The 13,919-nt window shown below is 38.2% G+C and overlaps 2 protein-coding genes across 4 annotated transcripts in view; both read right to left on the bottom strand.

The window, feature by feature from the left end:
* slc39a9 (solute carrier family 39 member 9) overlaps nucleotides 1–2,740 on the bottom strand; it is a 5,565-nt gene extending 2,825 nt beyond the window's left edge. Inside the window, exons 1-3 of one of the 2 annotated variants that reach the window (XM_025056123.1) lie at nucleotides 2,204–2,740; nucleotides 1,336–1,436; nucleotides 500–608 (exon numbers count right to left, since the gene is read on the bottom strand). In XM_025056123.1, coding sequence (XP_024911891.1) covers nucleotides 500–608; nucleotides 1,336–1,341 — 115 coding nt within the window. In that variant the 5' untranslated portion in view covers nucleotides 1,342–1,436; nucleotides 2,204–2,740. The remainder of the gene's footprint in view (nucleotides 1–499; nucleotides 609–1,335; nucleotides 1,437–2,203) is intronic. The other variant, XM_008313610.3, reaches the window with a different exon arrangement.
* Nucleotides 2,741–3,443: 703 nt separating this feature from the next.
* On the bottom strand, nucleotides 3,444–12,536 carry rbm25a (RNA binding motif protein 25a). 2 transcript variants are annotated; one of them, XM_008313592.3, is made up of 18 exons: nucleotides 12,387–12,536; nucleotides 12,018–12,120; nucleotides 11,536–11,585; nucleotides 11,193–11,363; nucleotides 10,957–11,014; nucleotides 10,699–10,859; nucleotides 10,420–10,608; nucleotides 10,209–10,289; nucleotides 7,464–7,750; nucleotides 7,041–7,152; nucleotides 6,866–6,955; nucleotides 6,713–6,786; nucleotides 6,473–6,623; nucleotides 5,799–6,207; nucleotides 5,402–5,706; nucleotides 5,167–5,265; nucleotides 4,536–4,583; nucleotides 3,444–3,896 (listed from the first exon to the last, which is right to left on the bottom strand). In XM_008313592.3, exons 2-18 carry the CDS (start codon nucleotides 12,100–12,102, stop codon nucleotides 3,804–3,806), a joined length of 2,463 nt encoding a protein of 820 aa, XP_008311814.1. In that variant the 5' UTR covers nucleotides 12,103–12,120; nucleotides 12,387–12,536; the 3' UTR covers nucleotides 3,444–3,803. The 2 variants fall into 2 exon arrangements, with proteins under 2 accessions (XP_008311814.1, XP_024911253.1); XM_025055485.1 differs by lacking the exon at nucleotides 11,536–11,585.
* Between the last annotated feature and the right edge of the window lie 1,383 nt (nucleotides 12,537–13,919).

Below are 13,919 nucleotides of genomic sequence, written 5' to 3'. Positions count from 1 at the left end.
TTTGCTCTGTTGAGACACAGTTTAAACAAAGCAAAGTCAAATGGCCTTAGTTCACGCAGGACGATATCAGGAAACAATGTTGGTGAAGAGAGTTTATCAGATCATAATGCTCTGTGAATTTATTGAAGAGAGTTTATCAGATCATAATGCTCTGTGCATTGTGATCTGATCTGATAAACACTCTTCACCAACAGGTAATTCATCTTCATAGAAAACAGTGTTGTTCACACATGAGCACACTTAGGTTGGTTAATACAATCAACCACCGAGACTAAAAACAATGTTTAAAAAACCAGCAGGAACTTACATGAATAAATTAAAGCAAAAACCTTTATGGAGAATAAAAAAGTATTATGCTTATAATATAGTTAAAGTATTTTCAATAAAACACCACTTTTCAACTGACTAAACTTGATTTAATGTACAAGTCTTGGAATCAAATTGAAGCAGTGATGATGCAGCACTGACAGTCCTTGTCTGTTGTGTTGGTGAAATATACCTTCAAGGATTTCTTCATAAAGTGCATGGACTCCTTCAGGAATTATGACAGCGAGTGCAGTTCCACAGAGGAGCCCAGCTCCCAGCACTGTGATCAGCTTCAGTCTTTCCTAAAGACAAAAAAAAAACAGAAAAAAACTTTGGTCTTTTTGTCTTTGATCAGAGTAACAATTGAAAGACAGGGAATTGAATCAGGAAGAAACACATTGTCTATAGTTTTGTCTCAACAGATGTGTGTCCTGGTGACATTAAGTGTAGAACAAAATGTTTGAATAAAAAACAATCACATACGAAATGAGTGTAATCATATTTGTGAATATTCTCAGTCAAAAGTGTAAGACATTTCTGCAACAATGCCACTAAACACTAGAGTAGGGAACACTCCATGGGCTTTAAACAACAGGTGTTGCTATTTAGCCACAGGCAGCTGTTATGCCCGAGAAGTGGCATGTTGGCTACAAAATAATAGGACTGAACTCAAAACCATATAGGTACAAGGTGACAGCAATGAGCTGTTAAACATGGAAAATGCTGCTGCAGCTGCTGAGGTGTCTGCTGTGTGTGTTATTCATTCAAGAAATATGGAAATGACAGTGAATATGAAGAGCAAATTTGCAATTATGCTAAAAAAACAAACATTGGTGCCAGTTGCTCAAGGGCACAGACATTATAAATGAAGTCAGTCTGTCAGAGTTAGACAGGAATGTATTAGAGATATGACATTCTAACACAATACAGTAACAAGAACAATTGTCAAAACAAGTCTGCAAGGGTTAAAGGAGAGTTACACTTGGTCCTACTGTGTTTCAGAAAGTGGTTTTGACAGAGTTAGCTAACCTGCATGGAGGGATTTTAGTCTCGCCGGCCTCTGAAGATGAGATGCTACCATGACTAGAGAACAAAAGCAGGGTCTAAAATGACCGTCAGGACCTGTCTCTCTGGTGATTATGTAACAAACAAACACATGCATATTTATATATAGTCTATATATGGATTAAATTACTTTCTTCCACTACATATACAGAAAATGTTTCCATCCAAATATTATCCAAAGTATTCTTAAGGTTTGTGTATTTTCTGCTGGAGAAACTAGGACACTAAAAGCAAAAATTGCTGTGGGAACCTGAAGAACCACCCTGGTGTTTAGGAGCTTCGACAGAAGCAAACCTCATATGATACAAAATCCAGATTTATAGAAAGCCTTGTGGGGGCTCTGAAAAGTACCACAATGATTGCTGTTTGTATTGTGAACAAGGGATGTTTTATTTAAGGAAATTTTAAAACACCAGAGACAATTTTCATTTTTAATTCAGCAAAAGGTGATTATGAATGCTCTGGTAAGACAAATATGACCAGTTAACGTTTTTCCCATTTTAACTGCATATATGGAACCTCCCAAAATGTTACAAGTCTGACTTTGGTCTCTTTCTTGACATTTTTGGAGTGTGATGCCGGTATTGTACTTTACAGTGGTTCAACAGTTAAATACTTTCAAAATATGAAAACCAAATTTATAATTATAGGGACTACATATGTACTTAACAACGGAATTGTATCATATCAACAAATTAAATATACTAATATCAAGATGGAGTTTAGTTTTAGAAACGTTTTAGATATAAATACATTTTTCTTAATGTTCAAATGAAAAATTGCAAATACTTTTAACTCGTACGCTAGTATGTTTAAACTATGACAAACTTACCTCTGAAAAGTTGACCGCTAAAGGTATTGTACCAGCCACGTAACATCCCACCAACATCGCAATAGACAACAGGCTAATGGAGCTGAAATCGTCCATGTCTGCACTTCTCTCTTCAACTAATCTGGTGATATTAAACAACTGAAAAAATGCTTCCGCATACACTTTTTTCTATTAGCAGGAAGTTGTTTTCGTGTTGATCAAGTGTAGCAACATTCCCGACTGTGCTTCGACCACTAAGGGACGTAGTTGGGAACCGAACACCTACGAGTCCCTTAAGTCTCTGGCCCTGTGTTGGTTTAGCGATGCTAAGCTAACTCGCTTCCGTATTCAGGCAACATTCGAATTTCACAAACGAAACAACGCTGACGCGCCGACCTTCGCATTTAAAACGAAGAAAACGCACATTGTGTATAACCTTAAGGTGTGTGGTTTGATAGAATATTGCAACTTTCCGCCTTGGTTAGCAGCTTACAGAACGCCTACCGACACATCTTCTTGTTTGTTACCATTTAGAAAAACTTCCGGGTCAGAGTGGATTGTCGCCACTCCACTGCCACGTCACCGCGTGCTCCCGCGGCTTGAAAGGGGCGGGGTTTCGGCACGTTCAAAAGTGTTTAATGACGTACTGTGTGAGAGCGAGGTCAAAATTATGCACTGGGAAATGTTATTGAAATACGTTCTCATGAGCATCTACTTAACTGATAAAACATATTTAATACTTTTAATTATCAAAAGGTGATTCAACTTTCTGTTTCTACATATGTGTTACTTTTGCAAAAGTTTATTTGAGATCTCTGACTTGTCGCTGTGTGCAGCTGAAATTAGCTCCAACGTAAATCTAATTTCTACCCATTGGGTTAATGCACCTTTCCAAAGGTCTAGGTATGGCTTTCACTGTTTTATAGTCATTTTTGCGTATTTGGGTTTCATTATACTAGGTGATCACGCAACAAAATTATGCCTTTTAAATTGTGATGTTTAGAATTACAGATTGTGATTTTATCAGCATCGGTCAATTGTCATGATGTTTAAATGTGTTTAACCCATTTTGTTAAAGAAGGACGTAATGTGGACAAACTTGACTTTACACCAGCAAGGCAAACAACACAATATTTTTTCATTTGCAAGTAAATTGCTCTCCATTAAATCTGTACAGGTGTTTTTGCAACCAGGTCCAGGGTAAGCTTGCTGAAATCCCAGTGAAACACCTTAACCCATGATAAAAGGCCATGAGACACATTTTCTTAAAAAAAAAAAGAATATTTATTAGTTCACACAACAGAGCAGTGCCACACCAGGATGACTGTTATTGAAAACAAATGTAACTCACTTAATGGATGGAAGAAATAAAGCTGATGAAAAGATCACACATTCAGGATTTTGTCATGCAGTGCGTTTCTGTATTGTTGCAACACAATCTTTCTCCTTCCAAACACAACAGTCACACGTTCTCTTTTACAAACAGAAATATCCAAGGCCACAGCTCTTTGCTTAAGGAATGGTGAGGTGCCTGGGCACATGTTTACAGTCTGCTAGACCAAAAAAAGTGTAGGTGGAAGAAGTGTGAGCTAAGGAAGTCAGTTGCAAATACATTCCATCTTTATTTTGCCAGTCCAATCTTCTTTGCTTCTGTTTCATAGATTAAAAGTCTCCACATTTTTACTATGAATACTTCTGCTTCTTCATCAAGAACCTTAAAACAAACACATTGGTTAGAAAATAATAATACTTAATGTAAAAGCATAGAAAAAACACCTGCAACAGAATAACATTAGTTTTTTTTTCACCTTCACTTTGCACAAGCTTCAACTAAACAAGTCAAGCTGTGTTATTTAAAAGTTATTTCCTTGTATTTCTATCACAGGTCAAGTCCTATTTCAGCCAAATTGTGGTCAGAAAGTAAAGTCAAGAAGGAAAGAACTACTTGTCATTGTGACACAGCACACCACTGCACACAACGAAATGTGACCTCTGCTTTTAACCCATCACCAAAGTGAACAGCTTTAAGGACCAGGGAGCAGTGTGTGGGGACGGTGCCATACTCAGAGCACCTCAGTGGTAACTTGGCAGCTGGTGGACTCGATGCAATACCCTGGCATGCTGAAATGCTTACACTCTCACAATATAGGGTTTTTACTGTAATAGTTTAGCATGACAACAGTTGCACCCTACAGTGATCAACAGTTACAGTCATAGTTTTTACTAAAATACAGCACAACAAAACATTTGACCTGAAGATGGCAATTGGAGACAACATCATGTAGAGGCCACTAAAGTATACTCAGTTATTTCAATACCAAGCAAATTCTAAAACATTTCTGTTAAAACTTACCATAGCAACATCATCAAGAATACCCTGAGGAGTACTGTGTGCCATCACCTAAGAAAAAAAAAATCCAGTTAATAAAAATAAATTGTCTAAAGACATGCATTTACTCTGGTCAAGAATGAGCACAAATGAAAATCAGGATGCTGTGCAACACATTTACATTTATGCATTTAGCTGATGCTTTTAGGAGGAGTATTAATAATCAAGCTTCATAGAATAACTCTTGAAAGGAGAACACTAGTTAGGAAAGCAGGGCTTCCAGAGGGTGAGGATGCAGAAGTGGAGACAAGTGTAGGAGATAGGAGGACATGGGGGAGGGAAGTACAGGAAAACACTAGAGCAGGAGATAGTCTCAGAAGATCAGCTCTTCAAGAGTTGTTGAAGACAGGCAGGGACACCCCTGTTCAGGTAGCATCCTAACACAAGGCTATGTGTTTTTTACTGTGACGTGTTTTGACACTCTTTTTCATCTTCCTCAGACACCACTGAGGAAGACGGAAGAATGTTTGAAAAAACAAATGGACATCTGTAATACACATGAGGAACTGTAGACCAGATCTAACTTGGGAGGCCAGACAAGGACCTTAGAATTGAGCACAGAGTAATAAAGAACTCTAACAGAATAAATAATTACCTTTGAACAGACAAAATCCACAAGTGTTGCTTCCTCCTCTCCAATATACTCTATAATCTTCTTATTAATCCAGGGTCTAATGCGACGATCCATTAGAGTCTGAAGGGGAGGGGGAAAAAAATAATCACAAAACTCAATTCCAAATAAATTGAAATCCACATTATTTCACCTTTATAATAACGTGAGATGCATTAGTTATTAAAGGCTAAAATTATAAAAGTGAAAAACCTATTACCGAGTCAACCATGGCCCAGTCCAGAGGGTAGGAAAAGAGCTCAGGTCTTGCAGTTGGAATTTTCTCAATTAGACTTTTTATGTGCTTTCGTTTCTCCTCTGTGTTAATGCTTCCCTTGGCCACAGGAATTTCTGCTCCGTCCAGCCCCAGACTCTTGTCGTCATCACCGTAATCCAGAGGAACAAGTTTCCTTTTGCGAGGCTGCTCGTCAGTCTCCTCGTCATCAAACTTGTTGAAGACACTTTCTGAAGTCACCAGCTTCTTTCTTTTTCCGACACTGAGCTGACTTGGACTGTTGGTGGCACCTGGATTAGAAATACAGGAAAGTTTTAAACTATTACAATCAAACCAATCAATCAAAGATCCAAATGAGTCCTTTTTGAAAGACTGTCCTCACCCAGTTTGAGACTGAGACTCATCTTAGGCCGAAGCTCCTCAGGAGGTTGTACTTCCGGAGTGTTCTCACCAGGAATGATGATGCCACAGGGAGATTCATTGTCAGGGGAGTTCGGAGTGGCATTCCCACTGGCAGAGGAAACTGAAGGAGCAGAGCTGATGGGTCGCATGATGGGTTTGTTTTGAAGTTTGACCTCAGGTGAATCCTCCCTGTCCTGAAAGTCATTCTCCAGTCCTTTCTCTGTCTCATCATCTGAAGGCTGCTGAGGACTACAGGGCGCCGGCTCCACCGGCCTCCCCGACCTTCTCTTGTCTCGATCCCGATCTCTACGAGCTTTCTCCTGCTTTACCTCCTCCTCAGGTTCAAGTTTAAGAGGGGGCTGGCGTCTGCGTTCTGCCTCCTCCTCCATCTACATAAAAACAAATAAGCCAAAGTTTTTATTTGTGGGTCCCCAAAACCAGATCAGTTTTTTTCGATAGGCAGGACAAGTGAATGTGTGTTAAATTTAAAGCAATTGGAGTTTCAGTTTTTGCAGATATCTCTTTTACAAGAGGGATGTGGGGAAATAAACACTTCTGGTTATAGATGACTCAACAAAGTGCTCACTGAAAACATAAGAACAAAAAATCTCTGTGCAAATCAAACAATGTATTTTGGCCGTTTACAGGACATACCCTCCTCAGCTCAGCATCAGGATCCGGGTGACCCTCTGCAAGAAGCCTCTGTCTGATCTCGTCCAGCTCCTCCTTCTCCCTCTTCCTGTCTCGCTCATCCAACTCCGTCTCTTTCTCTCGGTCACGTAGTCGCTTTTGCAGAGCACTGCCTCTGAAAACAACAATTAAAGAGTGTGAAGTCATTTGAAAAAAGGTCAAACAGTACTTCTCACTCACCCATACGAACATAAAGCGTGTTACCTGTAGTATTTAGGATCGTCTCTGTCATCGTCGTAATCCTCTAGAAATTCTTTGAGTCTTTTGGCTTCTTTCATCTGAGTGAAACAATTATTGATGTTGACATCATTTTTAATTTAAACCAAAGGCACTTATTATCTAAACATTTATCTGTACCATTTCACGACGCCTCTCATCATCACGCTCCATTTCTTTGGAGTAGTCACGACTCTTCTTCCTCTCGCGAATCTCCCAGTTTTTTAAGCGCTAAAATAAAACAAAGACAACTAATTCAGTGAACTAATTTAGTCAATTTTAGGTATTTATTTTGTTACAAACCCAACAGCCATACTTCTTGATACGCTGCCTCCTTGTCCCTGAGCCTCCTCTCAAGTCTCCTCCGTTCGTAAATATCCTCTTCATCTCCTTCTTTTTCTTTTGTTTTATCTTCTCTCGTTGTCTCTCTGTGGAAACCATACAAAAGTAAGTCTTATTCCAGAGTTCTGTTGTGGGGTATAGCTAAAAGCTACAGCTATGTTATTCTGTAATACAGTGCTGTAAAATATCATTTAAGATTTTTGTAAATACTGTAAAATATCATTTAAGATTTTTGTACAAACAAAAAAAAACAAATTTACTAAACTATATTAGTTTAGTAAATTTGTTAAATATAACATTGCAGTCACACTTTAGTTAAAAGATCATCTTGACAAATATGACATCATGAAAAAGGAAGACAGCTGACAAACTTCGCCAACACGGCCCTTTAACTGACCTCGATCTGCTGCGATCAACACTGACGTCTCTGATCCTCTCCTTCTCCCTCTCTCTTTCTCTCTCCTTTGTCCTCTCCCGTTCCCTGTCTCTGTCCCGCTCACGTTCCCGTTCCCGGTCTCTGTCTCTGTCTCTCTCCCGCTCCTTATCTCTCTCCCTCTCCCTTTCCTTCTCTTTTTCACGGTCGCGGCGCTCCCTCTCGCGCTCTCTCTCTTTGTCCCTCTCCCTTCGTTCCTTCTCGAGCTCCAAACGCTCCTTTTCTTTCTTTCCTTTCTCCTCCTCCAGTTTCTGCAGGAGCCAGACAGGAAAAAAATTGAGAATGTGTTACTACACTCAAACAGAAAAAGACCTCCATTGCACATAAACATGAACACATCAACAGCACAAGATACAGAGAAATGGGTCAGACTTCCTGGGTCACACATGCTCACATACTGCCATGACTCAGTGCCAGGAATAGGCTGGACGCTGCGAGTGAGAAGCTCCTCTTAGACCTGACGTTTTCTCCAGGAAGTAATCCTCTGCTTGAGCAGGTTTAATGAAGACACTCAATTTAGGAAACACTTGCATGAAATCAAAAATTGCAGTTCATTTTTTAAATAAAACCAAAAGAATTACAGTTTTAACTAGATACGGAGATTGGACCACCCACCAATATACTCTTCTGTTGGTTGGATGTTTTTTCCTTTAATATTGCTGGGGTTTTTGTTGAAATAAGAGTAAAGTGATCAATGTGTCCTCTACAGTTACAAGATCCTTAGCTTGTATTGGGCTGCGATATAATAAGATGATTCCACCTGCTGGCAAATACTTACTGGTCAAAAGTACATCTGTTCAATTTCTATATCAATGAGGAGATTGGAGATCACAGAGATAATGTGCATTCAATAATTTAGAAGTGTGTGTGACTTTTTACAGTATAGAGAGAAAAATTAAAACTGAAATGCCTAAAACTGTTTACCACTAATAATCTCTAAGTCAATGAGTTCTCTGAACAGTCAACTATACACCAAAGAACATGAACATACACACATGCAAAGTGTATTAAAACGATCTTCAGTTTAGCACCGCAAATGGTCCAAATCAGTGAATAACATCATCAGCTCTCGTGTATATTCCCCGTGAACATCCGAAAAACATTAAACGATGCATGGGGTTTTCTGTAATGGTCTAAATATGTAACTTTTCTACCAAGGGTTTTGGGTCCACTGGTGTGTGACTTACAGTTGAGGCCCTATGGTCTTTTTCAGCACTTCTCTGCCACTACACAACATAAAGGCTGTGTGTCAGAGGAACAGCAGATCAAGACAAAATCACGACAGAAGTCCAAGTTATACCTGTGAAGCAGTGCAATTAACGCCCAGTCACATACATCATGAACAGCTCGTCAACCGTTTTCTATTCTTGGAGTGAAAGGTCACATAGTGTATTCCATTTTGTCATAAGGAAAGCGAAGAACAAGTCTTACCTGAGGGTTTTCTTCTCGTGTCTCATTGGCCACTGCAGCCCACAAAGTGTTTGTGTGTCACTTCAATAACTGTCACTACTTCTTTTGTTGCTGCTGCAATCTTAACTTTTCATTTATCTTAATCTCCTTAATTCTTTATTCTAATATTTTATTTTTCATTTACCTGTATTTGCTTCTCTCTGTCCACTGATGACCTGAAGGGGATAAATTTAGTTTTCTGAAACTGAATTATCTGAATTAAAAGCCGACAAAGTCAGACCAGAGCTATTTTAATTAGTGTTTTCAAAGATGCTGTAATAAACTTTAACGTAACTTTTATTAAACAAAACTGTTTAAAATTGCAGTCTGATGATTGTTGAGTGTTAACAAAATAAATATAGTATAAAATTGTTGTCATTTTAACTTTACTATTTCCACCTGTGCTGTCTACAACTAATGGGTTGAGCTGCTTCCAAAGTCACAGAAAGGTAAAAGGTAGTTTTTGAGCCAAATAAAAAAAAGAATGACTGACCTCATGAGTCTTCAGACCACAGAGTGCTGTGAAAAGGCGCTCCCTACAATAGGAATACTAAAGGCTGCTGTTTAAACAGTTGTTAGACTGGTACAGACTGTGTCTGTTCTTCAAACACACCATTAATTATGAGGATCTGCACAGGTTCACTGAGCTGTCTACAGAGTGCATCAATGTCACTTCCTCTAAATTCAAATCCAAACTCATTATATAGGAGTGCTTAAATCAAAATTTCTGAACTTGATAATTCTATCATTTAAATGAGTCTTCAACCAGTTGCCCCTCTGCAAACCCTCCAGAAGGGAGCGCCGAGCATAAGTAATGAGGAAAAGAAGGATCATACTTACATCCTATCCTTGCAACTTTTCCCAAAGCTGAGTTTCTGAGATTCATCTCGCTCTAGTCACCAAATGAACTCTACCATATTGGTGGGGTTTAATCAATAGATTAGCTTTAGACGGAATTTAACATTGAATTCATGCACTCTGAGAAATAGGTGCAGAGCTAAGCTTTTTTTGACTTAAGAGTTACAGAAAAAAACCAATCAGAATATTTGATATATTTGATAATAGAAATCCTTAAAAGAGGCCTGTGTAGCTGAAGCAATATCAACTATTTCTTGTTTTATGTTATTAGCTGTTATGGATTCAACTCCGACAATAAAACTGTCTCCTTACAAACTACAGCTCCAATAACTGTTAGACAAATATGAAGCTTTAATTATCCTAAATTAAATTAGATAAAACAAAAGCAGTTTGATACATTACCTTGTGTGTGTCTCTGAATTTGCTGATCTCTCTGGATATCAGGTCTCTCTTGTCATCCTCCAACTCCATATTATTAATATCCTATTCAAGCAAAAAAAAAAAAAGAAAGTAAAAACAAAAAAAAAAAATCAACATCACAGTAGTGGACATAAAGAAAGAAACACCAGCAGCTTGGAAATCTGAGGCCTGATGTTCACAACATAAGACTAACCTCCTCTTTCTTCTCCCTGCGTTTCTTGCGAGGTTGACTGTCAGAGTCCTGTGAGGAAGCGTTCAGCTCATTTGCATACTCTCGCATGAGGACATCAATTGCCCCCTTCACTAACTGATCCCGACGCAAGGTTTCTTCATCGAGAACCTCGTCATCTTCTTCATTCTCATTCTTTGCTGCACTGGCAGTCTGTACGGTGAGGCCACAAAAATGGATGTTATAAAACATTTTGGCCATCTTCTTATTTTAACATTTCCTTAAAAGCTAAACAACATATACCCCATTGGCACTCTTCTTCTTTGCTTTCCACTCATCCAGCTGAGCCTTGGTCTTGGCATCAACTTTGACCAACAGCTTCTTATCACCTAAAAGTAACTCATGCAGAAGCCTGAGGGCTCGCAACGTAGACTCTGGCTCCTTGTACTCACAGAACCCAAAAGCTTCACAGGTTAGAAACAGAGGAAAAAATAAATTTGTTACAGGTGTTCTCCCAACATGAAGACGTTTGTCAAATTGCAAATTTCTGTTTGTTCTTACCTTGGAGTTTGCCTGAGGCACCCTGGACTCTTTTCCAACTTAGGACTATCCCACATTTCTTTCCCAGAAAAAAGGAAGTCAATAATTACAGATCATGTTGCAGCAGACAGTATTTAATAAATCACAAATTAAGCAGTTGTAATAGTCTTGCCGTATGTTATGTGTGTTTTTCTAGAGTTAGACAAAAATGTAACTTAAATTACTGGAATATTTAATTTTTAGAGAAGTCACCCTACCGCTAGGAGCTGTCTGACCAACATGTCTGATGCCTTTTCAGAGATGTTTCCCACAAATACTGTGGTAGTTGGCCCACTGCCGTCATCTGCATCCTTGGCTCTGATTTGATTTGAGTCCTTCTTTGGAGTCATTGGCCTCTGAGCAACAGCAACCGGAGTTGGGAGGAGAACCTGCAAATTCAATTCAAACCTTAGTAATTTCAGGGCTCATTATATACGAAACATGAGCACTGGTGGTGTCAATTGTAAACTTTCTGAAAAAACAGACAGTATCACAGATAACTGAGTACAGTTGAATCTTTAGTTGCCATGCAGTAAGAATAAGCCCTGTCTCTAAACTCACTGTGGGTGCAGAAGTCACTACACCCATATGTATTGGGATCATGGGAGTACCTGGAAATAGAAACAAAACATAAAACCAAAAATCAAACACTGAAGTATCTGGATATATACATACTATACAAAGAAAATGACAAAACAATACAAGACTTAACAAATAACCAACTATTTTCACTGTTACATGTTTGAACGTAAATGTCAACTAGCACTTCCTCTGCAAGGATTGATTTAATTAAAATGTATTTCAAGCTGTCTTTCTATGGTTTTTAATAATAAGTAATGGGATTCTAGAGATTTCCAAGACTTTTAGCTCACACATTTTAAGAGAATTCAGCAGTGACAGGAGTTACAGGACAATTTTTATTGACAAAATTATTCCCAAAATGTACAACGGAGAAAATGTAGTAAATCGTTAAAATATTCATGAGTTCTGTAAAGGTCGCAACAATCAATCAATTAGAAAGAGACAGCACGGGAGATCGGTACCTGGAGGAACAGTAGCGGCAAATCCCGCATACTGTGGAGGTGGGATTCCAAGTTGTGGAGGATTGAGTGGAGGAGGAAATGACATTTTCACCTCTGATGAAACCTGAGGAAGACGAGGACGATAACATACAGACAACAGGAGACCGAGAAGAACGTGTTTAAATGATATTCTGCGCGATGCATTACTTGTGTCTTGAAATATTACATGGATGCCCAAATGACTGTTCTCACTGCAAACCAAACAAATAGAGCACCCGCTGAGCAGAAAAGGCAGCACGTTATTGTCAAATAGCTAATTAGCTCCAGTAAGCTAACATCATTTCAAGCTAGTTTAGCTAACAGTAACGGTCACGCAGGAAACCTACTCACCTGCTGAATTAACGTTAAATGGAAACAGGCTAAGTGTTTTCCGAATAAAAGTCCATTAAATGCAATAAAAGTTGTAAAATAAGCTCGTAATATTAGCGTAATATGTTAGACCGGTGAGGAAAAAGACCCCTGTATGTACAAATAGCTGAGACCTACTAGTCGTGCCGAAATGAATTGTGGGATGTAATGGCAGGATGTACTATTCCTCTGCCCCGTATTTTGTCTTTCAGGAAAACACTATTGCACATGTATTTAGCTTCTTCCTCATATGGCAAAACGAATGGAAATTTGATTTAATTTGTATTTTTAGTCTTCTATTGTGACATAATTATTGTACGTTTATCAAAATGTAGTTGATCCTGACCATAAGTCAATCTATTCTTACTTGAGGAAGAACAAATACCTTTGTTGAAACTACAAAAAATGCTAACAATCCTTTTTTTTTTAAAAAAAAACTCCACAAACGTAAACCTAGTTTACAAAGGGAAACGTAGAATACAGCGAAAGGTAGCCAATATATAGGTAACTGTAATTTTTTTACTTAAATGCAGCAAAACATTACACAAAACAAATTAAATAAGTAAATCGGCTAGATGTGCATATACAATATATGTATGTATATATATATACTTGCATTAAAATAGCTAAAATATAGCTTGTATTTGGATGTTTTGGCAAACAGAGTATATAATATAAATAAAAGCCAAGTGATAACTTAGAAAGACCCAGGAGCAGATTAACCCATGCCGACAATAAAGACAAGAGTCCAAAGGATATCCAAAATAAAAAGCAAGAGTTAAACCGAATTTAGGTCAAAAAAAGCTGTGAAAAGCATAATGAAAAATAAAAATTATTGTCTGCGTTAATGCAACGTTTAAGACTCTTGGGGGCGCCAAATACCGTATTTTGCTGCCTTTTACAGGCTACGTCTCACTCGCATCTCATTTTGTGCATACTGTGATTTACTCACAGGAAATATTTTGTTAACACATTGTGCAAACAATGTATGTAAATCGGTGCTGCTTCGCAACATCCCGATCATCTCCTGTATATTACGAAACTGTGGCAGCTCGGATTGATTGCTAGAGCCCACTTCAGCTCTGTATGGCTTTACGATATATGGGTGAACAAAGTAAGCACGGCTCTGACTGGATAAATTATGTGTGGCCAAAAAAACCGCTGGATCAACCAATCTGGGAACAAAGATTACACAATACCTGAAATCACATCAAATGTTGTACTTATACTATGTTATATTTGTTCTGTGTTTTGTGAACACACCCATCAGCTAGTAATCTCCAAGTAGCATATTGCTTCATTAGATTATTATCAATTTCATGGGATGACAAATACTAAAATATCTAATGTCAAAGATACTGTCTGTTTACCTGTGTAATTAAATGATGTGATCTAGAGAGATATTAGAGAATGATGGCATTTTTTAAAATCTTATGTTACTTTTCCTATTACTTTATGAATTAAGTGGAAGAGATTGTTTGTTTTGAATATTGATATATTTGTATGTATGTTGAA

Source organism: Cynoglossus semilaevis, chromosome 1 (assembly GCF_000523025.1).
Source record: "Cynoglossus semilaevis isolate Cse_v1.0 chromosome 1, Cse_v1.0, whole genome shotgun sequence".
Lineage (NCBI taxonomy): Eukaryota > Metazoa > Chordata > Actinopteri > Pleuronectiformes > Cynoglossidae > Cynoglossus > Cynoglossus semilaevis.
Note: the sequence above shows the minus strand (reverse complement) of the source record. Positions and strands in the feature narration are given on the sequence as shown.